This window comes from Corvus moneduloides, chromosome 8 (assembly GCF_009650955.1).
Source record: "Corvus moneduloides isolate bCorMon1 chromosome 8, bCorMon1.pri, whole genome shotgun sequence".
NCBI classification, from domain to species: domain Eukaryota; kingdom Metazoa; phylum Chordata; class Aves; order Passeriformes; family Corvidae; genus Corvus; species Corvus moneduloides.
In genome coordinates this window covers 14,578,436-14,606,172 of record NC_045483.1, presented here as the reverse complement: position 1 = coordinate 14,606,172, position 27,737 = coordinate 14,578,436, and the positions used below count along the sequence as shown (strand labels likewise).

At 50.0% G+C, this 27,737-nt stretch overlaps 2 protein-coding genes across 6 annotated transcripts in view; both read left to right on the top strand.

Moving 5' to 3' along the window:
* ENTPD1 (ectonucleoside triphosphate diphosphohydrolase 1) overlaps positions 1-11,957 on the top strand; it is a 54,521-nt gene extending 42,564 nt beyond the window's left edge. For all 5 annotated transcript variants that reach the window (XM_032116184.1, XM_032116181.1, XM_032116183.1 and 2 more), the window contains exons 2-10: positions 1,176-1,309; positions 1,705-1,822; positions 3,051-3,201; positions 4,039-4,198; positions 4,829-5,065; positions 5,601-5,861; positions 6,846-6,965; positions 7,147-7,284; positions 7,432-11,957. In XM_032116184.1, the coding sequence (XP_031972075.1) occupies positions 1,176-1,309; positions 1,705-1,822; positions 3,051-3,201; positions 4,039-4,198; positions 4,829-5,065; positions 5,601-5,861; positions 6,846-6,965; positions 7,147-7,284; positions 7,432-7,638 (1,526 nt within the window). In that variant the 3' untranslated portion in view covers positions 7,639-11,957. The remainder of the gene's footprint in view (positions 1-1,175; positions 1,310-1,704; positions 1,823-3,050; positions 3,202-4,038; positions 4,199-4,828; positions 5,066-5,600; positions 5,862-6,845; positions 6,966-7,146; positions 7,285-7,431) is intronic.
* A 3,794-nt stretch (positions 11,958-15,751) lies between these two features.
* Positions 15,752-27,141, top strand: CPN1 (carboxypeptidase N subunit 1). Its single transcript, XM_032116187.1, has 9 exons — positions 15,752-16,122; positions 18,978-19,174; positions 19,845-20,000; positions 20,479-20,661; positions 22,137-22,248; positions 22,941-23,080; positions 23,370-23,469; positions 24,904-25,022; positions 26,867-27,141. The coding sequence occupies exons 1-9, from the start codon at positions 15,900-15,902 to the stop codon at positions 26,996-26,998; spliced, it is 1,362 nt and encodes a 453-aa protein (XP_031972078.1). The 5' UTR covers positions 15,752-15,899; the 3' UTR covers positions 26,999-27,141.
* The last annotated feature ends 596 nt before the right edge of the window (positions 27,142-27,737 follow it).

Here is a 27,737-nt window from a genome sequence, read left to right as displayed (position 1 = left end):
CCCAATGCACCTGTCTGTGGCATCTTCAAAGTCATCTCTCCTGGCACTTTTAGGTTTCATTTTCTCTAAGAAGGCAAGTAGCTGTTATTTGTCTATAGTTCCAGCTTGTCAGAGGTGCGTTGCTTCTTTTCACTTGGGCTAACTTCCGAAAATAACTTGAGGATTTAGGGTCACTTGTAAGGCCAGGTAACACTATAAATTTCTGGAACCTGGGACCACCCCTCACATAAAACCAGAGCAGTTAGAAGCTGACCCTGATCAGAACTTGAATGCTTTTCATATTTGCATGCACGACATGAATTGCCAGGATGGATTTGGAGCATTGATCTGGGTCTGAAGGTCTGGACACCGGTGGAACCCAAGTTCTGGCATGCAGATGCAGAGCAGGTTCAGACACCTTCTCAGAGCATGACAATAGTTGATGTGGTTGCCTGCACCGAGGTATTGCCATCCTGAATGGCCTGTAATGTACTTCTAAACATCTCCTGGAGTATTTGTGTATAAGGAGAAGAGAAACTAGTTCCCATGCGAGTCAGATGATCAGTGCTTTTGAGTATGAAGCATCACTGTTGGTGGAAATGGATTTCATGTCATAGTGGGAGCAAGTATGTGCCCTAGAGCTATTTGCTCATTGTAAGTGTTGAATTTACATCAAAGTTATAAATCTGGAAAATACACTGTTACCCTTTCTACGGCTCCATGTAGTTAGATGGTATTTTATTAAACAGTTGCAAAACCGGCCAAGTCTAAGTCGTGAAATGAGATTTTGACTGTGGGATACGTGAAGGATTATCCAAAGCAGGAAAATGTGAAAGACAGCATCATGCTAGCCACTAACAAGTGCAGGTATATGTATATTGGTTCTGAAAGCTCAAAGACATATTGGTTGTGAATGATTTTTATCAGCCATAAGTGGCCTTTTTTGCAGAATCTTAATTTGTTAGATATGTTATCCCAAATATGCCTGTAACATTTAAGGAATTAGAGTGGTACAAGTTCTGCAAAGTGTGTGATTTATAAGCATGTTGTGCCAATTCTGCAAACACAGGCCACTCATAACCTGATGGGCAAAGGCAGATACTTCACCATGCAAAGGGACTGCAGGAATGTGCCAAAACACGTAGCTTTTGGGTAAGATGGGCTACTGGGGCACTAACACCCTTTTTCTGCTCTAGTCACAGGTACCAAACCAAAGATGTCCTCGACAAGAACGATTCTACTCATCCTGGGATTCCTCTCTACTTTGGCTGTAATTGCTTTAATTGCTGTAGCAGTGACCCAAAACAAGCCACTTCCGAGGAATATTAAGGTATTACAAGCTGGTACCCTTAGAGGAAAACAAGCTGGGGGGTTAAGTGTCCATAGTGCTCACGGACACGCTGCTGCCCTTGCTGGCTCTGGCTAACCTCTTTTTCTGGCTCCATGCAGCTCAACATCTTGTTTTACATCTTCATGGTAAAACCAGTTACAGCTTCACAGGGAATGATCTCTTAAGTAACCAGTCCCAACTTTGTGGTTTCTCTGCTCCTGCTTCCTTTGATGGGAGTTTTGCACTGGAGCTCTACTGAGGAGAGCAATGACATACATCCCCACAGCTGCCAGGCAGATGGGCTGCGTGTGCCTGGTCCCCGGTGTACGGAGGCCAACACACACTGGGTCTGGTTCGGTGCCTCAGGTGGGGTAGTGACTCTGTTTTGCCCACAGTATGGGATCGTGCTGGATGCGGGATCGTCCCACACTAACCTCTACGTGTACGAGTGGCCAGCAGAGAAGGAGAACGACACTGGGGTGGTGAAGCAGGTGGAGGTGTGTAAAGTTGAAGGTAAGAGGAGAAAAAGGACCTGGGGAAGGGGCGTGGGATGAAGAAGAGATAATGTAATAAAGGGGTGAGGGAGGAGAAATCTAGAGGAAGAGGCCAATAGTAGAAACAGTGTTACATCTGTGCAATGATGTATACCCCACTGCTTGCCATGGGGAGCTGTATGTGCCCAACCTTCCTGGCAAGAAAAATAGATCCATTTTTTCCTTTGTTTTTAGGATGCTTGGGATTAATTGCTTTTCGGAAAGAACTACACTGAAGAATGTACTTAAATAAATAAAGTGTCTGCATGCACTCTTGTTGAAGTGCTGATGAAGGCAATGAGAGGAGAGAGCATGGTTTGCTCTTTTTTAAGGCTTCTGTGCAAGCTATGCACAAGGCTTGTGGCTCAAGGTTGCTCAACTTGTGCGTGCCATGGCTTATTTTTTTATTCTGTTTAATTGCTGTGTAGGTACTGTATTGTTTAGGAAGGCATAAATGAAGCCTAGGGGTGTACACAACAAGAAACAGCACAGACCATCATGGATCGCTGCATTCTGAGGGGATCAGAGGTGTTGTCAGACCTGCATGGGATCTTTTCAGGCCTCTGCAGTGCAGGGGAGAGCCCTACTGTTACCAAGCTGCTGTGATAGCTGCTCTGCACTGCAGCATCCCACGTCAGGAGTAGCACGCTGAGCACACAGCAAGCTGGAGCAAATGGGGCTTCACTGCTGCCAGGCAGGCCCTGGTCCTGGGGCAGTCCAGGGAACCAGGGGACACATGGTAGAGAGGGACAATGATTTTTTCCTTGGGCTAGCATAAGAAGCAATAGCTGCAAAACACCCAGTGTTGTAGCATGAGTATAAAGTACACAAACAAATGACAGCATCTGCCCCTGGAGGAACCAGCATAGAAGGGTCAGGGATTTTTAAGCGCAGATCCAGGGTACACCCAGGCAAACTCAGAGAACAGACTGCAGATGTTCAGGGCATGCTAAAGAAATGGCTTGTCTCAACCCTCATTGTTAGTTCATAGCCTGCTTTGCAGAGACAGGGTGACAGATGCTGGGCCCTGTCACCACCCACCAATTGCATTGGGCTTAGTTGGTGCTGTAGGATTTCTAAAGCTCCTAAGGAATGGGGTGGTTGAATCTGATTCTGCTGCCTGTGATACAGTTTAGCACACCTGCTCATGACAGCATTCTGGGGTTATGCTTGGAGTCTGAACAATGAAGCATCTGTACTTCTTGCAGGCCCTGGGATCTCAGGTTACTCCCATGCCACAGAGGAGGCAGGTCCCTCTCTGGCACAGTGCCTACAACAAGCAAAAGAGGTGATTCCCTCAGCACAGCACAAAGAGACACCCGTCTACCTCGGAGCAACTGCTGGCATGCGGCTTCTCAGGTACTGCAGGGCTTGTCCCCTTCTGCAGCACTGCACCTGGGATCACCATGGATGCACAGTGGGGGCCTCTCAGGACACACTGCCAGCCCACACTGTGCCCAGACACCCTCCTGTGCTGCTGACCTCTCTGAGCCCCGAGTCCCCTGGACTTTTCCCTTGCTTACCGAAGCTCACTCCAACCCTCCATCATCTCCTGCATCCACATGCAGCATGGAGACACCAGGAGATCAGCAGTGCCCAAGCTGATGCCTAAACATCCCCACAATAAAGGCATGCTCAAACATCCCTATGGTCTGCTATTAAGCCTAATCCAGGATTTTTGAGCCCATGTTGCAACTCCCCACAGAGGGCCATCAGAGGCTAAGGTAACTCTATAATCATATCCTCCTTTAATTACAATTTGTGATTTTCATGAGGGTGACCCAGACCTCTCCTGGCTAGGACAGGCAACTGATCTTAGGTATATATTGCCTGGGAAATCTTCCTGGGGATACTTTCTGGATTTCTTCTCTAATGGTGACAGTAAAGAGTGAGAGGAGTCTCCACAGTGCAACTCCTATCAGGACACATGCTACTGAACAAGAGCTCTGGTCTGTGCTCCAAGTACCTACCACTCTCAGCTGCAGGGTCTGTAAGTGTCAAAGCTGGTAGCAGCTGTGCTGTCAAGGTGTGACAGAGAGAAGCATGGCCACTTAGAGCTGGATGACTCAAATGAACAACCATTCTCTTATAATTGTCACTTGGTGGGGAGTTGCAGCCTGCCTGCTCAGAATAAAGCACATAGACGACTGACAGCTGTCAGCCAGAGTCACTCCATCCTTTCTTCCATTCATCCAGGTTGCAGAACAAAAGTGCAGCTGACAAAGTCTTGTCCTCAGTAGAAAACACACTACGCTTAGCTCCCTTCAACTTCCAGGGTGCCAGAATTATCACTGGTCAGGAAGAAGGAGCCTATGGATGGATCACCATTAACTACCTTCTGGGCAATTTCAAGCAGGTAGTATATCTATAGCAAGTACATCTGAATCATTGTCTTGCAGCACTTTGTAAGTCATGCCTTGCAAGAAGGTGTCACAGGCACTATCTTGCCTTGTAAGCCATTTACCAGGGATCAGGAAGCTGCACATGTTGCCTCAGCAGTTGCTGGGAGTACCTCCTGATACTTAGTGGTATCAGGATGCACCACTACAGTCAGGCTTCAAGCACTGAAATAAAATGCCAGCATATTCAATCATTTTGCTTGGGTACAGCATCCTTCTCCCTTCCTGATCTAAAATATTTCAGTTTCTGAAAAGTTGGACTATGATTCTTTCCTATTGAGCTTATAAATCTTCTGAGAGCTGAAACAGTAAGTGGATTGTTTTTTCTCATAACAGTGGTATTAGATTCTGTATTCTTTGCCCTCCTGCAAAAACTTGGACATGATCCATCTCCTGTATTTACAAGCTTGCGTTTTTCTTGTATCTTGTTCCAGCTCTCATCTCATGCCCCCTCCAGGACTTCCCATGTTTCTTGTGTTCTGTGCTTCTGCTTCTCTCCTCATAGTTCTTTCTCTTTTTCATTTCTCCAAAATAAATCCTCTCCATGCCCAATATATCTGGTTTACTTTGATTTTTTTTCCCCCAAGTCTGGCTGGAAAAAGCTTCTACACTCCCTGACATCCTTAAGTGAGACATCAGGAGCACTAGACCTTGGAGGAGCCTCCACACAGATTACCTTTGTATCAAAGGACCTCTCTTTGGAGTCCCCAGAGAACCAGCTCTACTTCCGTCTCTATGGCAAGGATTACCAAGTGTACACTCACAGCTTTCTCTGCTACGGGAAGGACCAGGCTCTGCAACAGAAACTGGCCAGGGACCTACAGGCAAGTACATCTACCCCTGTAATTAAACATGGACATCCTGGACCCTCCCAGTGCTGTAAAAGTTGCTGTGACCCAGTTCACCTCTTAGTTTGGATTGGGGAAATGTCGTTGTTCTCCACACAGACTGGGCATGAGGTGCCCAAAGAGGTGACAGTCAATACTTTCAAAAGTAGTATCAATTTGAGATGCCTTGATTCTTGGGCATGGGATAGCAAGAGAATGGCATTTAACTGGAGTACTCAGGGGAGGTGACATTTTACCATCCCTGAGAAACCCAAATCAACAGCGCAGCTTCACAAACTGTGACTTAAAGTAATTTGCCCAGGGTCCTACAGGGAGGCTATGGCAGTACCCACATCTTCCCCTGCACAGCCAGTGCCTTAAGCTATCCTCATCCCTTTGACCTGATGTGTGCACCATGATGTGATGTACTGTGACAAGTGCCACCCTTCCTTGTGGTTCTTTCCCAGGGTTTTTCTTTCCCCAGGTTACTCTAGAGCAAAGTGTAACAGCTTGAATTGATTTTTACTTTCAGACCGTGGAGAGCAGCAGTCTCCTTGACCCGTGCTTTCACCAGGGTTATCAGAGGACTATAAATATAAGTGACTTCTTCAAAAACCCTTGCACGTCAGACAAGAAAAAGGAATTACCTTTCAGACAGCTGTACATAGAGGGAGAGGGGGACTATCAAAAGTGCCGAGAAAACATCCAGACACTCTTCAACAAAACCCATTGTCCTTACTCCAGTTGCTCCTTCAATGGGATATACCTACCTCCATTACAAGGGGATTTTGGGGTGAGTCTTCACTCATTCTTCAACTCTGTAATCCAGAATGTCAACAGAGCAGAAATTCAGACTAATGCTAGAGTGCATTTTTCATGACTGAGGCAGGAAATGATTTACAAGATGGCTTTTGGACATGTAACTACAAAAGCAGTGCTGCGCTTGCTGTGAGGACAGACATGTTAGGAGCTACCCCAGTAAATACTGGCCTACCAGTACTGCACTGTTCCCATTCTAACCCATCTCCTTGGGGTGATCTACTTACTTTTTAAGCTGTCCTTCTTGATGTCCAACACCAGAGGCAGGAGAGTGTGCTGCAGGCAGGAATACTGCTCCTAAAAACCTTGCCTCCTGAGGTCAGTGGTGGTACCAGGTCTGAAATTCACCCAGCAGTGTCTGAGTGCTGCTGAAACCAGCCAGCTCACCTGTCTGCTTCCCAGACATGATGAGGAGACAGTGCACACTCTGAACACACATTATGTGTGACACCATGCTGACCATCCGTCCTAGAGCTGCAAGACCTCAGTGATTGTGAGGCTTTTCAGAGAACTGCTAATACACCCTTGTCCTGTTCATAAGCTGCCTCCTACCTATAAGCTACTGGCCACGGTCAGAGATGGGGTTTCTGGACTTTGGATTATATGATGGGGCTCTGTACAACCCTTTCAGACCATCACCTCTGCTCTTTGTGGTGATGTTGGTTGCACACTCATCTCACTCAGTTGCCAAAATAGGATCATGGTTGTGATGGCAATCAGTGCGTGCCACTGGCACACTTAAAGGAGAGAGCTCACAGAAGTTGTTTGGGATATCATAATTCCTGCCTCCATCTCTCAGCAGCCCTGTGGTGTATGTCTCAAAATGACATCACTCTTGAAAATATTCCTGCTCTTGTGCATATGATGTTTCTTCTTATATTTTTCTATTTATAAATAAACTCATTTTCTTTTGTGGGATTTGTGGTCTAGTCAGATTAAAAGAATCTTTCTCCTTCAGGCTTTTTCTGCTTTCTATTTTGTGATGAACTTTTTGAACCTGACCAGTGAACCACACCCCCTTGCCCTGAACAAAGTGACCAGCACCATTGAGAGCTTCTGTGCCCGGCCTTGGCAAGAGGTGAGCAGTGCTTGTTGCAGTAGACTGGGGCTACTGATACTTTTCTGTAGGATAAATGGCTAAGGTTAATTGCCAGAGCAAGATGGGGAAGATCCCCCCAGCACCCGCAGTGGATGTTCAGGCACAAGATGGAGCAGTGGAAAGGTGTGTTTAACAATCTGGTGATTGCCCCCTTCCCTAGGTGAAGACAGCATATCACCACATCAAAGAAAAGTACCTGAGTGAATATTGCTTCTCTGGAGCCTACATCCTCTCTCTCCTGGAAAATGGCTATGAGTTCACTGAAGAGAACTGGCAAATGATCCACTTCCTTGGAAAGGTGTGTTTCGTGGTGGGGAGGGCTCTACCCCAGCAGTTCTCTGCAGCCTCTGCTGCACAGCCTGGCCCTTTATCCCCAGGGATGCCACTGCCCCAGCAATGCCACAGGCAGCCTCCTAGCACTGATTCTGCTCTTCTCCTGTTTCAGATCGGCAGCAGTGATGCAGGTTGGACCCTGGGCTACATGCTGAACCTGACCAACATGATTCCTGCAGAGGAGCCAGCCGAGCCCCCTCTCTCCCATGGCAGCTATGTGGGGCTGATGGTGCTGTGCTCCCTTGTGCTGGTGTCCGTGCTCCTGTTCGCCTGGCTTCTCTTCCACAAGCCCAAGTGCCTGCAGAAGGGGATTGTTTAGGAAGAACCTGAAGCGGAGAGGAGCCATGTCTTCCTGGCTACTCAGGGGTGGGAGACCCCAGCAGAGCAGGCTGTACTGCAGAGTCCCTCTCACTGAAGCTACTGACTGTACAACAAGGGCATTTATTTCTTCTGAATCACACTTGCACTGACAGATGTTGGGACATCAGGCTCGCCACCTTTTCTGCCAAGGACAGACAAGCTGGTGTCCCCTTCTTGAATGGGTCGTACCTTCATTCAATGAAACTTTGCTGCTTGTTGGTTTCTGCCTTGTGCACAGCATTATGAAGAGAAAAGTGGCAGCAATCTTTGGGAGCCAGTGCTCCTGCAAGGGTTATCTCAGGGTCACACATCCCACTGAGCTCTTGGGAGCTATCACATACAGGGTGATCCTGCTCCTTCTCCGCTGAAGCTGTTCCCAAGAGCCCTTTCTGCACCAGCACACCTCTGCTCACCTCCCTGCGTCCTGAGCTCTCACAGCACTTGCACCTGGTTGGCCCCTGAAGGTGGGTCAGGCTCCCAAATGCCACTCTGGGAAAAGAAGGGATGAGGATGAACATGCTTGTGGTCATCAGCCCTTAGCTGGGTTCTGTCGGCTGTCAGCTCCTTTTGCAGGTGGCAAAATGCCTTTTTCCCACGTCTTCCTGATATTGCTGGACCAAAGCTGGCTCACTGTTGCACTGAGCCATTCCTGCATCTTTAAGGTACATCAAGCCACAAGTTCCCAGCCAGGCATTGCTGGTTTTTGTAGGAACAGCTTGTATTGGCCCAGGTTCCTTGACCAGAAGTGATTGTTTATGCCTGCAGGGACTCTGGTGTGATCAGTGTGCCCTCAGGTACAGGCCCACTAAAGCAATCCAGGGTCACTGTGCTGATGACACAGCAGCCTCCAACCTAGGGAAAGTGTTTATTAGCTAATGTTCCTATAGGCAGCTGGCAGCAGTTAACCAGCATGAGTATGCACAGATTGAACCACTCTTTCCACCAGCAAAATTAGTGAAGATTTGCCTTTCCTTCCATCATGGCATAGGCTTATCCTATGGCCATAAGACCCAGGGCTTGTGAGTGCACGTACTGCAGCCCGTCTTCTAGCACACAATGAGGACAATGCCACTGATTGAGCTTATGAATAGCTTTCTTCCACTTTTCCATTTCTTGGTCCAAAAAAAGGAGAGGTAAGTCAGAAATCCATTTTTGTAAAAACACTCAGAAACCACTGGTGCCTGTCTACCTCCCTCAAAATCTCGGAAATCTTTTCTCCTAACGACCTGTAAATGTGGAGGCCAAAAGGAAGCAGATATTGTAGAGAGGAAGGCATGGCAAACACACACCTGTTTCCCCGAGCAAAGGTGTAGGCAGTGTGGAGGGGGTCAGGATGTGCAACCCCAATAATGCCTTCCCCTTTAGGCAAGCACAGACACAGACACCTCCCAGCCTGTCCCTCTGCACAGTCCAGGCTGGAAAATGTCACCCAGTTATTTCTACTTCATGCCTGGAAGTAGAAGCCCTAATACATTGAAGGAACTAAGAATAAGGGAAAAATCTACCCTGTCCTAAGATCTTTGGGCAGATCATTGTTCTAAAAATCTGTGTCTTATTTTTGCTCTGAATTAGCTGGCTTCAGCTTCTGTTCGACCTTGTTCTGTCCATTTCCAAAAGACTGAGTAACTCTGCTATTAAAATCTCTTTTTCCTTGTTGGTGCTTGCAAGTTGTCATTATATCATATTAAATAGATTGGTTTTCAATCTGTAAAGTGCTCTGTGCTGACCTCGCTTGTAGCTCTCAACTCCACTTCTTTTAAATGTTTTACATCTTTCTGAAACTTGGACACCAACGTTTTCAGCAGTGAGTGGTAGTAGAGTCACTAAAAGTGTATGTATCTGGTTTTGATCTGTACTCTATGTTCCCCATCCATATATCTCTGGTCCAGGTCTGCTCACTTAACAGAAAGTTTTTAGGCTGTTGAGTCCAGCTGGACTATGGCAACTTGGTCTTTTTTCCCAGTCACTGCATTTCAGAACAGCCTCTGCCTCACATCCTACATCACTGTCTCTCGGTAGGAGCCATTTTGCCTTCCGTGGGGCTCCACTGAAACATGTGCTATTCAAAAGATATTCCTCCAAGCAGGTTATCCAGTTCAATCTGCAAATGACCCTTCACCAGCTGTGAGTCCATTGGCCAGTTTTTGTTTTATCTGCAAATACTCTGTGATGCCGGAATTCAGCTACGGATGCAGTCTTCCTTCTGCTGTTTGAAGCAAAGATAGGTAGGTGAGAGATGAACAGTAGTTTTTGGCGATGGCTGGAAGGCGTGCAGGAGAAACGTGTGATCGGAGCTGCTTCTGCTGCCCAGACAGCCTCATGTGCAACCCACCCCGTCTGGTGCCACCTCCCTTGCAGACAGAGTCTTTCTAGCAGAGTAGATGCCCTGGAGAAGCTCCCCGGGTGAGCTGGTGCATCCACCCTTCCCATGAACAGCATGGAAACCTGCAGAATGGCAATGCCTCTCCTGAGACCTCCTTGGGGATCTGGCAGCTGCTCAGTTGTGTCCATGATGAGAACTGGCAGATCCATTAGGACACATCAGAAATTGATGCAAAAACTCCATGTGGAAGTTGGTGTGGAAAGAAAGCTTGTGCCAATCTGCTCTTGTTCCTGCTAAGGATTTATGTCAAAGGAAAATGTCAAATACCTGGAAAAAGAAGTTTTACTATGTTTTGTGTCTTCGTTGCAAGTCCCAGAGTATGAATATTGTTAGCTCCTCTTTCAGGAGCCAGGTGAGCAGCTGGCATCTTCACTTGCTCCTCCTGTCTTAATTATCTTACTTTTTGGTTTGAGTTTTGGGGTTTTTTAAAGCTTTAAATGTGACTTGAGCACAACCTAAAGGGCCCAAACAAAGATAAACACAAAATATGTTACAATATTTTTAAACCTTATGACTAATAGACCCCATTCATAAATCAATCTCTCCAAGATCAGAACTTCTAAGGTGACAACAGACATGCCACTTGAGCAGGCTGAGGCTCCAGGAACTGGTTGACTGAAGGCATCCTGTCATTGCCTGTATGTGAACACTCACAGAATGACCTATGATTGTTTCTTCCCCATTTCTCCTGTTATTGTAGGACTTTATTCACGGAGGCTACTCAAAAGTCCTTGGTCAAAGAGTTCAAGTTATGAACATTCATTTCTTTGATTCTGTGCTGCATCTGATCCAGCTGTATTCAACTTAAATGTGTGTTCCAGAGCCACCCAACATGTACATGAAGACCATTAATGATAGTGAAGGGAGTTTCCAAATATGCCAGTAATAATGTATCATTTCTCTTGTTAATACAGTTGATCTGCCTCACCGATAATTATCTGTGCCTTATTTCTAATTTGATAGCTTCTGGCTTTCATTTCTAGACACTGCCTGCCGTAGCATTTTGCTTTTCCTGGGTAAAGCATCTTTTAACATCACATGTTCTTATCTGGCAAATATTTACTCACTATTCAGCCCTGCTGCACTGCCAAGACTCCAGACCTTGGTCTCTCCTAGAAGAGAGAGCTCTCCTGGGCTCCTGGGAAGCTCTGAGATGTGCTGCAGCAAGGTGGGATGAGTGTCTCCAGTTTGGGTTGAAATGTTGATTGGTCCGTTTTTGGGGAGGTTCCTTGCAGAGAGATTTGATAGCTTTGCAGGGTGCAAGAGCAGCCTGGTCTCTCTGGGACTGATGACCTCTATGAGCTCTGCCATATTCAGCCGAGTGTCAAGTGTGGGCCAAAGCTATTGGAACTTGTCAGAAGAGAGAGCCTGGGTACCTGCAGCACCCTCACCTCTGACAGGAAAACTGTTCCCCACCACAGGCTCTAAGTACCTTTCACCCTCCTCCCTGATAAAGCTGCCTCTCCTCTGTGCACAGACTACAGCTGACTTCTCCAGCCCTAGAGCAAAGCACAGTGGGGTCTCCACTTGGAAGAAAGCTCTCAGAAGTGGGGCCTTCACCTCTGCAGTGGGAGGCTGACTTGAAATGTTGGCCCTGGCCCGGGCTTCCCAGTTTCTCCAAGAGCAGCTCTGGGCCGGATGTGTGCCCCTTCATTCTCCACCCCAATTCTTCCCATGCTGTGCCAGGCAGGGTGTGCAGGCTCTGCAGGGCTGCCAGCTTTGTCCCAGGCTCAACAGCCTGTTTTGGAGGGACTGGGAAGGACACACTGAGGACAACAGTCTCTGCCACCCAGGCCATGTGTTTTCTTTCCGTGGCCCAGCCCTGAAGAAATGGATCTTTGTTTTGATGCACACAAGTCTCTGTATGCTTATCATAATAAAGACTGCTGAACTGATGCCAGAAAAGTTTTCATGCTGTTTTCCAGAAGATGAGAGTTTGCCAGTAGTGGAATGGAGCTTCTGGCACTAAACATGGAAAAGTCCTGAGATGTGATTTCCTCTCCTGCCAGTTCCTTGATGCTCTCCGGGGCCAGCTCTGAAGTTCCCGGTGGATGAGTAGCATCCCCTCCTGGTAGAGAAAGGCACTGTGGTCTTTCCCAGGCTCTGGGCACCTCACACAGGATGCTTCACTCCCGGGAAGGCTGCTAGTGCCCGAACCACATCTTTCCTTGCCTCAGCTTCATCCTGACCTCCTCAAAGCAGTTCGTTCTCCCTTGCTGCGAACTGGACAGAGGCAGTCCTCTGCTCTCATTTTCCCTCTCCCTCTCTCAGGCAGCTCCACTGGCATCATGCTGGCACTGCAGCCCACCTTCCCAGCCCCCCAAACAGGGGAAGGACAGTGGGCCTGTGCCCCTTGCTCACAGGGCTGCGTGTCTCTGTGTGCTAGAGCTCTGCCAAGGCAAACAATGCTTGTCACAGCTGTTATTTTTCTTCCAGCAGGCACTCCCCACAGTTCACTCATTCTTAGGACTATTAGCTTGAATTTTCCTCAAATTTTCCAATCTTCCTCTGTTAACAATATGGCCAGAACTAAAATGAACCCATCAGATGGAGCCTTTCCATGGCCAGTTCCAGCAGAATCAGACCCTTGCCACCCGTGACCACCAGCAATGCAGTGGTGGGGGGACAGGGCTCGCATCCGCATTCTTCTCGCTCTCACCACAGTGGCACAGAGCACTCCTGCTCCCCCTCTTTATCCCACTGCCTCAAGGTCTCTCCATTTTTGAACATCTGGGTGGGGGATGGAGGAGTGTATGATCCATCCCAGATGTATTAGCCGTATTTTCCAAATTAAGTCTTTATTTACTTCCTTCATTTTTTCTAACATTTTATATTGTTTGTTTCTGCTTTCATCGGTGTTTTCAAACATGCCCAGATTTATTGTTGGATTAAAGAGTCATTAGGTTGTCATTTTCCTAGAATGTGTAAAGGCCATGCTAGGTCAGATCAAACAGGCAGCGCATTGGCACTCATCTCCAGCTGTGTGGTGGGAAAGGATTTAGAGGGATAGTTAGGGAAACAGCATAATCCTTCTCTTCTACCCATCAGGAGCTTAGGAAATTTGTGATCAAATGATTGCTTCAAGATCTGATAACTGTGGGTGCCCCTGTTCTCTATGAATTCATCTTATCCTCTTTTGCACTCATTTAACTTTCAGCTTTGATGATGTAATTTCATTGTGTCTTTTGTGCAAAACTATTTCCTTTTGTATGCTTTCAACCTGCTGCCTGATAACAGGCTGCCTCCATCCCTGTGCTACAGATAAGGCTGACTAACTCTCCAGACTTAATAGTGTGTGAGATGTGTTCTCCACCCACATGAGATTTTGCCCGTGGTTCCTTTTTAGGCTCTAACGGTCTGGCATTCCTTTTCTTACTGTTGTTCCTGACATCAGTGTTGCTTGTCTCCATAGGAAAGTGAAAACTTTCCTCATGTGTCCCTTGGCAGCACTGCAGTTCCAACTCTGCCACTGCTGTCCCAGGCTACTGAAAGCAGACTAGGAAGGGAAAGGAGATGGGGGGAAACTGGCCAAACATGGGGCTTGTGCTATTTTACTATAGCCCTGCCTAGCACTCTCTGGCTGCCAAGTAACACTGGGTAGCGCTGGAAACCTGCCCACGACTCTTTCACATGGCCTTCATTGCTGAAGGCTGGGGAGAGAGCAGCTCCAGGGGAACCCAGCAGCCCTGGGAGCAGAGATGTGAAGGAGGTGAAGGCATTTCCCACTGCTGTGTGGGCTGCCAGCTTTGCAAAATACCACCAGACATGTCTTGCTGTAGAGACAAGAGCTGTCCTCCCATACCCATGCTCGCCATGGCACAGCTTCAGCTACTTTGCCTTGGTTTCTTGCATGTGCTGGGAGAAGCTATCACCTCCAGCACTGATTCTTGTTACCTGGCTACAGATGGGTGCAATGCCATTCCTGCTCCTGAACATGTGCTGCTTTCAGACTGGCTGACAAACAGGGATGTGGTGGGATGAAGCTTAACTAGGAGAAGGTATTAATATGGTTGTTGCTATCTCTATATATGTATAGTATTTTTTTTTCTGGTCATGTCTTCAAAAGGATATTTTTTCAAAAACAAGGGTAAGAGGCAACCGTGCAGATGGGGCAGAAGACCAAGAAGGCAAAGAATCAAGGAGAGAAAGGACCACTATGGTGGGGATGAGGCAGAAGAAAGCTGGATATGGGAAAGTCTGAGTAAGCCAAGCCATGAGCAGGCAAGCCATGTGCCTTGCCCACCAGCATGTACTGTTTGCATCAGAGGCTATCAACAGGAGCTAGAGGCTACAAACAGGGACTTCCTGGTTTTACCACTGCTCTTCTTGGAAAACTGAGGTAGAAAGACAGCAGTCCAAGCAGTGATGCCATGCACTGGTGCCAGGCAGCACTGATAGAGAATGCTTTGCTGGGCGAAGCAACCCTTGACACAGAAATTAGAGCAATGCAGCACGGACCCACCTCAAGGTTGAAGGGAAAGCAAATGTTTGGCATGGCACTGAGTATCCCGGGCAGCCCATTACTGATGGCCAGAGGAGCTCCTTTCTAGCATGGCCTGGGTAGCTCAGAATCACATGCTCCTGTTACCTAAGGGAGCTTTTCTCTTGGCCTGTCCAGCCATGATGGTAAATTTTTCAGCTGTTTGTGCTCATGTTTGGGCTCTGTGTCAGGGTTGTCCTAGTAAATACCTCTGTCAGAGCCACTAGGCTCCTGGAGTCTTAGCCTCATGGGGCAAGGCTGCAAAGCAAGGCTGCCTTTGGCAGCGGGCAGAGAGCAGGGACCATGAGGTGTCTGCTGCCCACTGGGATAAGGGTGCCAGAGAGGTGGAGAGGAACCAGCTTCCCCCATGTCCAGAAACAGTTTGCAACCCTTTGTTAGTAGATAGCAGGACATTTTAATTTGTCTTTACATAGTTAAGGGACCTCTTGCTGCCCAGTGCCCGTCAGAGCTCTTTCTCATGCCCGCTCCCAGAGCAGGGTGGGGTGATACCAGACTTCCGAGCGGGGTTCTCAGTGATGGTCCCTGCTGGGCAGACAACTCCCGCATCACGTCCCACGCTGCTCTGCCCTCCCCCTGCACCGTCCCAGCTCGGCGGTTTGGGCAGGCAGCTGTGGGGAGGGCGATGCGGTCCCTGCCTCTGTTTATCCCGGGAGCAAAGGGATCGCCGGGTGAGCCGGGCCGGGCAGAGAGGCCGACTGACCCGCGGAGCCTGCGGTGGTGTCTCTTCTGCTTCCCCAGGAGATGGGGCAGGAGAGGAGGCGCGGCGCGGAGCCGGGACCGGGCGCCGGGGAGGAGTGGTTGGGAACTGCCCGCGCCGGGCAGGCACGGGCCGGGCAGGGCTGCGGGAGTGGTGCGGGCAGCGAGGCCGCCCCATCCCCCTCGGCTCTTGCCCCACGAGAGGGCTCGGTGACGGGCAACCCCCCGCCCGCTGGCCCCCTTTCCTCTCCTTTCCCCCGCCCGCCGCTCCCCGTGCGCTTGGCAGCCTCGACGCCCTCCGCAGCCAGTTTTCCAGCCCTGCGCTTCTTCTGCGGTGACAGCCCGTGGCTGCGGGGGCCTGTTTGCTGTCCGGTTAATAAGTGAGCTGGAGCAGGGGGAAACTTCTCCGCCGGTGGAGAGCGGGCTCGCCGGCGGCCGGGCGGCCGGGCGGGGGGAGCATTCCTGCGCCGCGGGGCCCCGGCGCGCCCCGCTCCCGCCGCCCCCCGCCGCCCCCCGCCCGCAGGTGCAGGGGGCTGGCACTCGGCAGCTGGAAAGAGCTGGTTGGAGTTTGCACTTTAAGCTCCCGGCTGGGAGCGAGCCGGGGCTGGGAGCTGGTGCGGGCGCTCAGCGCCGCGGGAGGATGGCGCGGTGGCTGTGGCCCCTCGTGGGAGCCCTGCTCCTGCTCGAGGGGGCGGCCGCCCTCAGCTTCCTCCACCATCGCTACGAGGAGCTGGTGCAGGCCCTGTTCCGCGTGCAGAGCCAGTGCCCCTACGTCACCCGCATCTACAGCATCGGCCGCAGCGTCGAGGGCCGGCACCTCTACGTGCTGGAGTTCAGCGACTACCCCGGCATCCACGAGCCCCGTGAGTACGGGGGGATGGGGACAGCGGCTCGGACAGGACGGGCTTCGTTGCCACGCTCCCTGCCACGCGGCAGTGTTGGGGCACTGGGTGGGGGCATGTCCCTTTCCAGGCAAGACTCCTGGCAATGCCCAGGTGCCAGGCAGCGCGGTCTCCGGCACGGACCCCGCAGCCAGCCCAGGGACGCGCACGCCCAGCCCGCACACATGCACCGTGCCATGCACTGTGCCTGCCTGAGCTGCAGCGTGGCCCAGGCGCGTACTTTGGACGGAGCTCTGAGTTTTCCACTCAAGCTGATGCGAGAACGCAGGCGAGTCCATCCCAGCACCCCACCTGCACTACCACCCTCTCCCTGCCAAAACAGTGTTGTTCAGGCAAGGAGAGGCAGCACCCACCCTCTGCCCTGTGCTGCTGGGTAGTGACAAGAGAGAAAGTGTTCGGCCGCTCCTCCCCCAGACGGCAATGCCAGGAGGACAGCAAGCAGGGACCCCGGCAGAGAGGGCGCTGGGCTTCTACAGCCCTCCCAGCCCCGAGGGCTGTGCAGACCCAGTGACAGGCTGATCTCAGGGATCTCCACCTGCTGCCACGTGGTCCTGTGGAACATTGGCAGCAGTGGCCCCTTGAGCTGCTGCCTGTGCAGCCTGGAGATGCTGCCGAGCCAGACCTTGCAGGCAGCCAGGAGACCCGGGGGTGCTGAGGAGAACAGCTGCCTCTCCAGGCTGGGGGGCTGCACACAAGGCTCCCTCACATCCCTGCCTTGTGTCCCTGAGCTGCAGATAAGGACAGAGCTCTCCCTACTTTCTGCAGGATCTTTTGCCTTTTCAAATCCTGGCTGATGTGGCTAAATGCAGGGGCTGACACGCGCAGGCAGCCTAGTCACATGGAAAACTGCCAGCAGGGCTGCAGGGGTGAGCAGAACCCGTGCCCCCCTCAGTGGAGCACCCCCACAAACCCCAGAGCACCACCCCATGCCTGGCAGCACTGCACTGGGGGCATACTGTTCCGCTCTTGTGGCCCAGAGTATCATTTTCAGGGATGCCAGGAGGTGGGATGGGAGGCTTCCCACCTTGACTACCTCTGTGACAGCCCTATTCAGCACAGGGAAACCTGCATGGTTCTGAGGGCATGTGGGGCACCTCCCCAGTGCATCAAGGGCTGATTCAAAGCATGGAGTGAGCAAAGGGCACTGGCAGTGCACCATCAGATTTTAGACTTGCAGAACCACATGAAAGCAGCTGGAAAGGCTGTAGGAGATGGCTCAGATCTCCCCTGCCCCAGGCTGGCAGCATGGACCTGTGGCCCTGCTTGTAGCATGGGCCACTGTCAGGCTGGCACTTTCAGCTTGTAGCACGAAGAATTTGGGAAACTCTGGATTTCTCTGAAGGACATGAAAAGTAACTCTGAAAAGCAAGCTCAAATGGGCTTACATGCAGTAATTAGAGCTTGTGTGGCCATGTACATAAAGTTTAGGAGTTTGCATACTGAAAAAGGCTGACAAATCCTGCTGCAGACTCGAACAAAGCAAAGAATCCCTGCTGAAGCCTTATTTTTTTTAAAGGCTGCACAAATGCCCAGGATTTTTCTGTGTTTTTAATAACTGAATTATCTAACTAAATCAGTTCTCATCTCCCTGAAATCTAACAAAATCAAAATATGTTGCCCACCTCTGGTGTCTTGAACCGAGACACAGCAATCAAAAGACATGGAAAAGCAAAATCTTTAGCTAAAATTAGAGATTTTTTTTTTTTTTTTTTTTTTAATGCAGCAAGGGCACAGGGGCTTTTGCAAGCAGCAGCTCACAATCTGGAATGTGATGCCTTTTACCCCAGGGATCCTGATGGACATCATACCTGGCAGCAGGGCTGCATGCTGCCACTGCGAGTCTGATCCCCTGATCCCTGCTGGTGGCCAGAAAGCTCACAGCGCAATGGGAGTCTCCAGATCTGGCAAGCCAACATTTGTAACAACCCCCTTTTTTTCCTGACTCTTTCATGTGACAGTCAGGCTCCCTTTTTAACTGAATTCCCCTGTTGTCTTTCGTTCTACCAATGCTGGCTCCAGCCTGCAATGTGACATTTTATTTTCCCACAAGTAACTGCTTTAAAAGGCCCTCTGGGAAAGTGCAACCTGTCCCTCATGTGTCCTGCCTCTCCTTCAGCAAAGCAGCAAGTCCTGTTCCAGGCACTGTCTGCCTGTGGTCTCCAAGTATGTATTTTGAGACCTTATTTTAGAAAAGTCAGTGGTAAGAGACCTTTTTGGTCATACTGGAGCTGCCTGAGGGACAGTTTGATCCATATTCAGCTCAGCTGCTGAGGGTTTCTCCAGGCTCTTTTCCCTTGAGGGTGTGGAGGGCTTTAACCTTGACCTTGGAGGCAGGTAAAGGGGAAGGAGAGGTGCAGAGCCAGGAATGTGCCATGCTGGTGAGAGGCACTGAGAGCAAATGTAGAAGAGCAGAGCTGGGAGAAAAGGCCTGTCCCCTCCAGTGCCACCCACCACAGAGCTGTGAGGCCCTGGAAGCCTGGGGCAATCCTGCCAGTGCTCCCTGGTCCTTTTGTGCTGCCTTTCACCAACCCAAGACCAAACCCCCTGCAAATACTCCTCTTGTGTGCTCCAAAGGCCCAAAGCAACCTGGAGGAGAGTCTGAGCTGCTTCCAGGGTGCTGTGGCAAAATGGAGCGGAGCCCATATGAGAACTGTACCACTCTCCCTCACTGAGGTTTGCATTTTTCAAGGGAAAGGGTCATTTTATACCATTTATTGGGTGTCCCTTGGACTTGGCTGGGGTTCCCTGTGGTAGGAATTTGCTCCTTCCCCCTGTCCCGGCCCTGGCTGATGGTGTCACTCTCTTGCTCTCTCCAGTGGAGCCAGAGTTCAAGTATGTTGGGAACATGCATGGGAACGAGGTGCTGGGCCGTGAGCTGCTGCTGCAGCTCTCTGAGTTCCTGTGCGAGGAGTACCGCCGGGGCAACGAGCGGATCACACGCCTCATCCATGACACGCGCATCCACATCATGCCCTCCATGAATCCCGACGGGTACGAAGTGGCTGCCAAGCAGGTACCAGGCAGTGATCGCCTCCCCCAGATGGGTAGGGGCAGAAAGCCCTTAAAATCCCTTTGGGATCCTCCTCATTGCAGCTAGGTGGAGGCGGAATCCTTGCTCTTCATGCCCTGCCAAATTTGTCCCCTTCAACTGGTGTCGCTGCTTCTCACCTCCCTTCCAAGGGCTCCTGCTGTGCGTCCTGCCACAGGTGACCTTGGCAGCTGATGGAGGAGACTTCCTATACCTGTCTTACCCTCCTTAGAAGTTATTTGTCACAGGAGGGTCACTGCAAATCCCCTGCCCTAGACCAGGAAAGTGACAGTTGAATGCCACTGTCATAAGCAGGCAGGGACATGAGAGATGGGGGAGAAATAAGGCCCCTAGTCCTCCCCCCAAATAATAACCCATTTCTTTGTGCTGCTAGAGTTCAGGGAGATATATGTGCCTCTTTCAGCTAAAGCAAATTTTTTATTTGTCTTGTGGCTTACTCTATCACCCTGGAAAATGAAGATATTGTTATTGATTTTCCCTGTCAGTACCAATACTCTTTATTGTCCTGCCAGCAATAACACGTTGTGACTCAAAGGCACTGAAGTGCTGTTACAGTGGCCAGTCTCTACTTCTCTGACACCCAGCCCGACTGCACCCACCCTGTACTCACCCGTGATACACCTTTGCCCCGCAGGGCCCAGACAGCAATGGGTACTTGACAGGGAGGAACAATGCCAATGGAGTGGACTTGAACCGCAACTTCCCTGACCTCAACACACTCATGTACTACAGCAGGGAAATCAGCGGGCCAAATCACCACATCCCACTGCCTGACAACTGGAAGAGCCAGGTACCAGTCTGGGCTGCCATGAGGGTTACAGCATCCTCTTAGTGTGTCTCAGCACGCAAGCAAATACACCGTCCTTTGGCTTGCACAGTTCTTGTCTCCTTCTCTGAGCCTTCTGCCTGCAGAGCAGTGATGCAGTTCTGGTCCCATATCACAGCTTGCACCTCTGCCAGGAGAGTCTGATATCACAGCTGGCTTGGGGAGGCAGGTTGCAATACACAGGGCAGAGGAGGTGGCATATGCTGGCTAACATCTGTGCCTCAAGTTTTGGGGTTGTGCTGGGGGAGCCTGCAGCAAGGTATGCACAGGAGGAGCCTGCTTTGTGTATCAGAGCAGTCGGTGGAGAACAAAGGAAGCTGCAAGAGCTGCAGCAGACACTTCGCAGGATAGGGCCTGACACACCACAGCCTGGCATGGAGCAGCAGCTGGCACACAGGTGACTGAGCTCTTCTCCCTGTCTCCTGCTCTCTTCTCCTTACAGGTGGAGCCAGAGACATTGGCTGTGATCCAGTGGATCAGCAGCTACAACTTTGTGCTCTCGGCCAATCTGCACGGTGGAGCAGTGGTGGCAAATTACCCCTATGACAAGTCCCAGGATCAGCGGTTCAGGAGCCACCGGCGCACAGTCAACACACCTACCCCTGATGATAAGTTGTTTCAGAAGGTGAGCACAGCCACGCTGTGTGAGGACATTCCCTGGCAGGGTGCAGAGTGAGAGCTGGATGGGAGCTCTGGTCACTGCGTCATGCAGGAGCTGAGCCAAGAAACGTGTTGGAAATAATCATTAGCAGACTACAGCATTTCTGCCAACCACTGGCTCAGGAGACAGGTCAAGGCAGTCCCACCCTGTGAGCCAGTCCCACCACAAGGACAGGCCAGTCTTAACCCTCAGGGTCCCCCTCCTTATCCATGCTGTGCTTAGGTTCCCCATAACCCAAATACCACTGGTATCCTCAATAACAACTTGCTCTTCTAAAGCTGGGAGCTGCACCCAGCTTTGCCAAACCATCTTAGCATGCACAGGGTTTTTTTCCTAGAGAGGTGGCTGGGGGCTTGCTGAGACCAGGATAAGGGAGGTGGGTGCCCAGCAGGGGCTTGTGGATGGTGAAGAACAAGAACTACAACAAACAGCAACAGCTCCAGGAGCATAAGCAGACATCAGGGAAAGCATCAGTCTGTGTTGTTGATCCTGTAAGTGCTAGCTGAAGCTTGTGGTTTTTCTTCATTATCCCAGAAAACAATGCCTTCAGTCACTGCTTCCATTAGGAAATACCCAGCAGAAGAAAAAAGTAAGTCTGCATCAGAACAGTTAATGAGAAAAATAAGTCCAAGCTGGAGTTCAGCCCTCTCTGGAAGCAGAATCTGCAGGGGCTTGTCAGGACCTCCTGGGATCATGGCTGCGCTCAGACCCAGATGTAAAGAGGCTGCAGTCTGGGGCGTAGGCTGATGATACCCACATGGCCTCAGGACTCAGAAATGTAGAGAAGTAACTGTTTTCCTGCTGACAGAACGGTATTACACTGGAATCTGAACCATAATACAAGGATATAGAGTTTGCGTTAGAAAATGCAAATGCTAGTCTCTCTTAAACTGTGTCTTACGCAAAGGACTGGCTTTGGATGCAGCAGCCCAGTTTTAGCCCTGCCTTCATGTCTAAAAATAAGCAGTAATCTTAATAAGGGCAACAAACAAATGGTTGCTAGAACCAGAAATTGCCCAAACTCTTTCCTAATCCAAATTCCCCTGATACGTATCTGGTATTTGCCGGGACTGATACTGGTTAGTTTTCTTCACATATCTTTTCCCCCTTTTAGTGCCATTTGCTGTGTGGGGCATAGGTCCAGTGCCCTCTGCTCCCCCTCTTCTCAGCACAAGCAGGGCAGAAGCCACTTGTGCCATCAACCAGCTTCCAGCTTGCCAGATTACTGCTCTTCCTCCTCCATCTTTATCTGCCTACATCTTGTAGACGTCCTGGGCACCTCGCGTTGTATTTTGTGGCAGTAAAATGCAGGAACTGTCTCCTGTCTGACTTCCCTCCCATGCTTCTCAGCAAAGGAGGGAGCATGTTTTGTCCAGAGCCAGGCAGGCTCTCCAGCCATGTGGGGCGGGCACAGTGACCACTGGCTGCTCTCCCTCTAGCTGGCCAAGACCTACTCGTACGCCCACAGCTGGATGCACCGGGGCTGGAACTGCGGGGACTACTTTGCTGATGGCATCACGAATGGGGCATCCTGGTACTCACTCAGCAAAGGTAAGGGCTGGGCAGGTGAGCACCCCCCACAGCAAAAAGATGTGAAGGGGTAGACAAGAAACCTCAGGACAGGATGGTTTGGGGAAGGACTGTGGCAATAGGACTGTGCCCATTACTAGACACCATTCTGGTGTTTGTATGTCAGACCAAGAAATGTCTTGGGAGTACTTGAAATGGCTTGAGAAAGAGCCACAGAAATAGCCAAGAGACCTTCACCCAGTGTGCGGCTAGAAAAAGGAAGCATTAATCTATTAGTGTATTTGAAAATCCTACAGTGTAGTTCCATCAAAACCCAAAACTGTGACCAAAGGGAAGGCAGCTTCTGGTTCCTGAAAAATCTGATTTAAAAAGGCACAATGAGGAATCTGAAAAGTCAGCACATAAGACTAGAAAAAAGATTGAAAAGGAACTGGAAAAGATATATAGGCCCCTGTGGTACCCAGCCTCCCTGGGCTTCTGAAGGCAGGTTGGCAAATAATCCAGCTGCAAGAGAGAGTTGGGCAGCCACAAGGGCCGGGCTGCATGGGTGGAGAAGGCTCTAGTTGCACTGTCATGCAGGGAGGAGGCTGTGCCTGTGGTGCAGAGAAGGACAGTGAGGATGGTTCTGGTCAAAGAAAGATGGGCCAGGATGACTGGGACATAGGAATAGGAAGGGAGCCCTGCCCCGGCCATAGGTTATTCTTCTCTTTCAGGCATGCAGGACTTCAATTACCTCTACACCAACTGCTTTGAAATCACCCTGGAGCTGAGCTGCAATAAATTTCCCCCTGAGGAGGACTTGGAGCGGCAGTGGATGGCCAACCGGGAAGCCCTTGTTGCTTTCATTGAAGAGGTAAAGGGGCAGTCCTGAGACTTACACCCTTCTCCTGCAGATCCCCATAGGCCCTGGTGGTAGGGCACCAGTAGGTACCAGGGGTGGAAGGGAGTTGGTTATGGGGTGCTCTTCTTGGCAGCTTCCTTTGGGGAAGCTGTTGTGTCCTAGACTGGCTCTGCTGGGGATAACCTGGGTCACCAAGGGTACAGGAAAAGGTGGGGGTGTCCCCAGAGCTCTGTCTTGCTCGGCAATACTCTCTTGAGCAAAGGAGGGGCCTTGACCCATCAGTCTGTCTCCCTCCCCGCAGGTTCACCAGGGCATCAAAGGGATGGTGTCAGATGAGAACAACAACGGCATTGCAGGAGCAGTGATTTCTGTCCGAGGAATCAGCCATGACATCACCTCTGGTGGGTTGTCAATCCCCTTACATGTCTGGGTATGTGGGTGAAGGTTAGCAGGCGCGGCTATAATATGCGAGGCCAGCATGGTTTGTTTCCCAAAGACACTAGCTGGGAGAAATATGCCTTATCCTTGTCCTTCACCAGGGAGGGCTTAGAAAAGCCTAGGAATGACAGAGGCAAGAACTGGAATGCAAATGTTATTGTAAAGGACTTCAGAAACTCAGCTCCTATTTTATCTGTGAGGGACAATTGAGGGGATAATCTACTCAAGCCTGTAAGTATCTGCGAAGAGCTGAAACAGAAGACAGCAAAGAACAAAAAGAAAGAATAAGATGAAGGACTGAAAGTTCACACCAGACAAGTCTAGACTGAGAATGAAGTGCCACTTTACTTTATCCAAGTTGTGTTTGTTTCTCCCTTGCTGGCCAGTTTTAACCTCCTTCCATGAACACCCTCCTCCAAGCAGACTGAACATTACAGACTGCCTGCAGAAAATAGTACTACATAGTGCAGCTCTTGAGAGGTCACATTATGGAATCATCAAAGCTCCTCCTGGCTATAGGTTTGTGACTCAGTAACACTAATATTTGGCACTTAATTATGCCAACTTGCATAGGAAAGGGGACTATGGAAGAAATTGCAGAAGAGCTGGCTGCCAAGGGCCCTCTGAAGTCTCCTGTCCAGCCTGGAGCAAGATTGTCCCCAACATTGGCTCTGATCAGCCACTGCTCCCACCAGCCAATTCTTACTGACCCCAAGGATGGATATTTCACAGCCTAACTGCTGTCTTGTGCCAGGGATCTACCACTTTCGTGGTAAAGCTGCGCTCCCAGATCCACCCTGAAGCAATTTGCAATACCCGTCGAGTTCCAGAGATGGGATTATACTCAGATTTCCAAAGTGATCTCTAATACGGTGTTACCTCACTGTTGGCCATCTCCTGTCCCTAAGCACACCAGTGCACAGTCTGTCAAAGTGCTTCTGGGGCTTTCTTATCCCTTATCAGGGAACAGCTGAGCTAATGAGCAACGAAAACCTGCTAACCCAAATGTGGCAAAATTGTGTATGGCAGCAATTAGATTGTGTTATGCATAAGGAGTCGGACTGGAGCTGTGATTGTCCTTAGGTCTGCTGTCATCTGACTGGTGAGTGCTCAGCTTTGTGCCTCCCTGCACAGGCACAGCCAATGCTGCTGTACAGTGCCCTTTCATGTGGCTTTTACTTGCAGACTGAGCTCTCCTCCGAGGCACTAATGAGACATCACTCGCAGTGTAACAATGTGAATCCAGCCTTGCGGTAGCCAGTAGATTTGGGAAAAACAATTCTGGGTTTTGAAGGCTACATATCCTAGAGGAAGTAACTCAGCCAGAACCACTGGAATGTCTTTTGTTTTGCTCCCTGAGCATCCTGAGTGCTTTCTCTTCCTACCTTGTGTTCCAGGTGATATGGGGGATTATTTCCGGCTGCTGCTGCCTGGCACTTACACTGTCACAGCCTCTGCAGAGGGGTACCAGCCCCTGACGGTGACAGCAACAGTGGGCCCAGCTGCACCTTCATTGGTGAGTCAGGCTGCATAGTCACAAGGGTTTCTCAAAATATCTTCACCCCAGGGAGAAAGAAATGCGGTGGGGGATGTCTAGTGAGCAGCAGAGATAGGAGATGGGATGTAGAGCATTTCCAGTGGCTATAGGTTATCTGTTTTGGCAGACAAGGCTTCACACGGCTCATAGCGGGGGAACAGAGTGAAGACAATGCCATGTGCCTTTCCTTACTGAGGCCTTGCAGCTGCACTGGGCTGCCATGCCAGCTCCTGTATCCTTCTGCCTCTTGGCCATGGGGAGAGCTCCTGGCTGGCTGGGACTGCCACTCTTTAGCTCTCCCTTCATCCTCTTCACTCTCCAGGATGAGATGATGTGGAGATAGCATCTGTTCCCTGAGGTTCAGTTAGCCCCCCAGCTTTGTGGGTTTCAGCACTCTGCTATCATCTGCATTCTGCCTGGGACCAAACATGTTATCAAACTCATGGCAAGAGGCTGAAGTCTGCCTTTCTTTTTGCTGAGAGCACCGAAGACAAATGGGAACTGAGTGCCAGCAAAGAACAGCCAAGCACCTTCAGGAAATGAAATGCTCTTGACACTGGTGTGTCTCCTACAGTGTCTTTCTGAGGGCTGGCTGGACAACTAGAAATTGGTTGTAAAAACAGTGGGTGGTAATTCCTGCCCCTGCTGTTGCCTTGTGAACATGGTGGAACCATAGATGTAGGCTCCTCAGAGGACCAGCAGAGCCCCCCATCTGTGGCATCCTGGCACATCATTTTCTTCACTGTATGTTCACTGGTCAGGCTCTGCTGTAAATACACTGTGGTTGTTCTCCCACCCTCCATCCCTTCATCCCACTCTGCCCAGCCTCTGAAGTTCTTCCAGAGCTGCCCTCTTCTCAGGATTAGAAACCTTCTAATTTTCGTACTAAATTTATTTATGGTCAGTTTATGCCTATTTGTTCTTATGCCAATGTTGTGTTTTAAATAGCTCGTCTTCTTCCCTGGTATTTATTCCCTGGTGTATTTATAGGGAGCTGTCAAGCCCAGTCCTTTGTTTTGCTAGGTTAAGCACCCAGCTCTTTGGGTTTCCTTTTTAGAACAGATTTTCTTTTTACTGTGTTACTGTAGAAGACTAGTTTGTTCCCTGATGGTCTGATTTTTGTGTATCTCCTCTCACAGCAGCCCTCCTGTTCCCATTTCTGCAACACCTCCCATACCCACTGTTTACCCCATCCCTCCCACAAGAAGCCCATACAGCCCCATTCCAGTTTCACCTTTCTGTATGGCCTCCCCATTCCCCATTTAGCTGATGCTATGTTTTGCACACTCTCTGTCCCCTTCTCCCTCTTGTACCTGCTTGCGTGGCTGTAGCGGATGGAGGTTTCTTTCCTGGATTTTTTTTGCCTGGATCCACTGGAAGCACTGATTGCTGAAAGGCAGATTAAGCTAACAAGATGCAATTGAAAAAGAACTGTCTGTCCTAAACCATCCTGTGTATTAAATATTCACAGAGATGCAAAGCAGTGCTATGTCTCTACTCTGGTGAGAAAAGGAGAAGAAAGAACATAGCTCAGTCCCCTGCTTTTCACAGGTCCTCTTCCAAACCACCCTAGGACATCACATTGCCACAGGAGCAACTCTCTGAACTACAAGAAACATAGTTCATTGACAGTACATTTTCCACAGGAGGAAAGAAGTTTACAGCTGCTTTAAGAACTGAGTTCCCTTAACAATGGTTGAGACTCCTTATTGTTTGACTTGGCCCCAGAGTCAGCTTCTAAGGCAAGCAGCAGAGGCAAGTCCCGCAGACCCCTGAGCCAGCAGAGCACGCACACAGTGCAGTTATCTTTGTTCTTTCTCCAGGTGCATTTCCAGCTCAAACAAGAAGTGGTGAGGAAGCCTACAGAGCGTAAAGCCTCAGGCACACGTATGAACAACAAAGCCCTGCAGAAGAAGGTTGTGCCAAGAGCCACCCGCCGGGGGACTCAAAGATGAGGACAACTCATTTGGCTGAGAGCTGGGGAAGCCGTTTACATGAGGCCTGGCTGATGACTCCAGCCAGTGAACTTTCCAACAGTCCAGCATGAAACTAGCCCAAATTATTAGGTTATTAAACAAAGAAGTATTTAATCCCTGAACAAACTGTGAAGTCATTCACAACAGAATGTGCCTGGGCTACAGTCGCCTGGGCAGTGTGTCTGTGTGTGCTGAGTTCTTCTCCTGCACTTGCTCCATCTCAGAGAGCTCTGCTCCCTTTACTCCTGAACTGTTGCTACAGACCACATGAAATGCCACTGGTGCATACCAGGGATGATGAATCCAAGCCTTGGTGTATGCTGCACTCACAAACTGGGCACATGAACATTAGTTCTCTGGGTGCAAGTGCCATTCTTCTCCCTCAGGTAAGGACACTTGCTGCCTGCAGACCCCAAAGTTAGGGGAAGGTCAGTTTTAAAGCAGGCAGTGATGTGAGCAGCTCTGACCACATGCAGCACAGCTATTGCTGACTGGCAACTCTAGGAGGTGATGGTTCAAGGTCGTCTCCTGATCTTGATGTGCAGATGGGACTTTCTAGTAGCTGGTTTGAATTATTTGTAGTCAGAGAGGCTGAAATTATACATGCTGGCAAAAGCCAAGTATCATCCTGTCTCCTTATGTCTTCAGACCCAAACCAGATGGCTTGCTGAGGGGTCTGTTCTGTCCAACCCAAACTATTATTCTGAACACAGAAGCA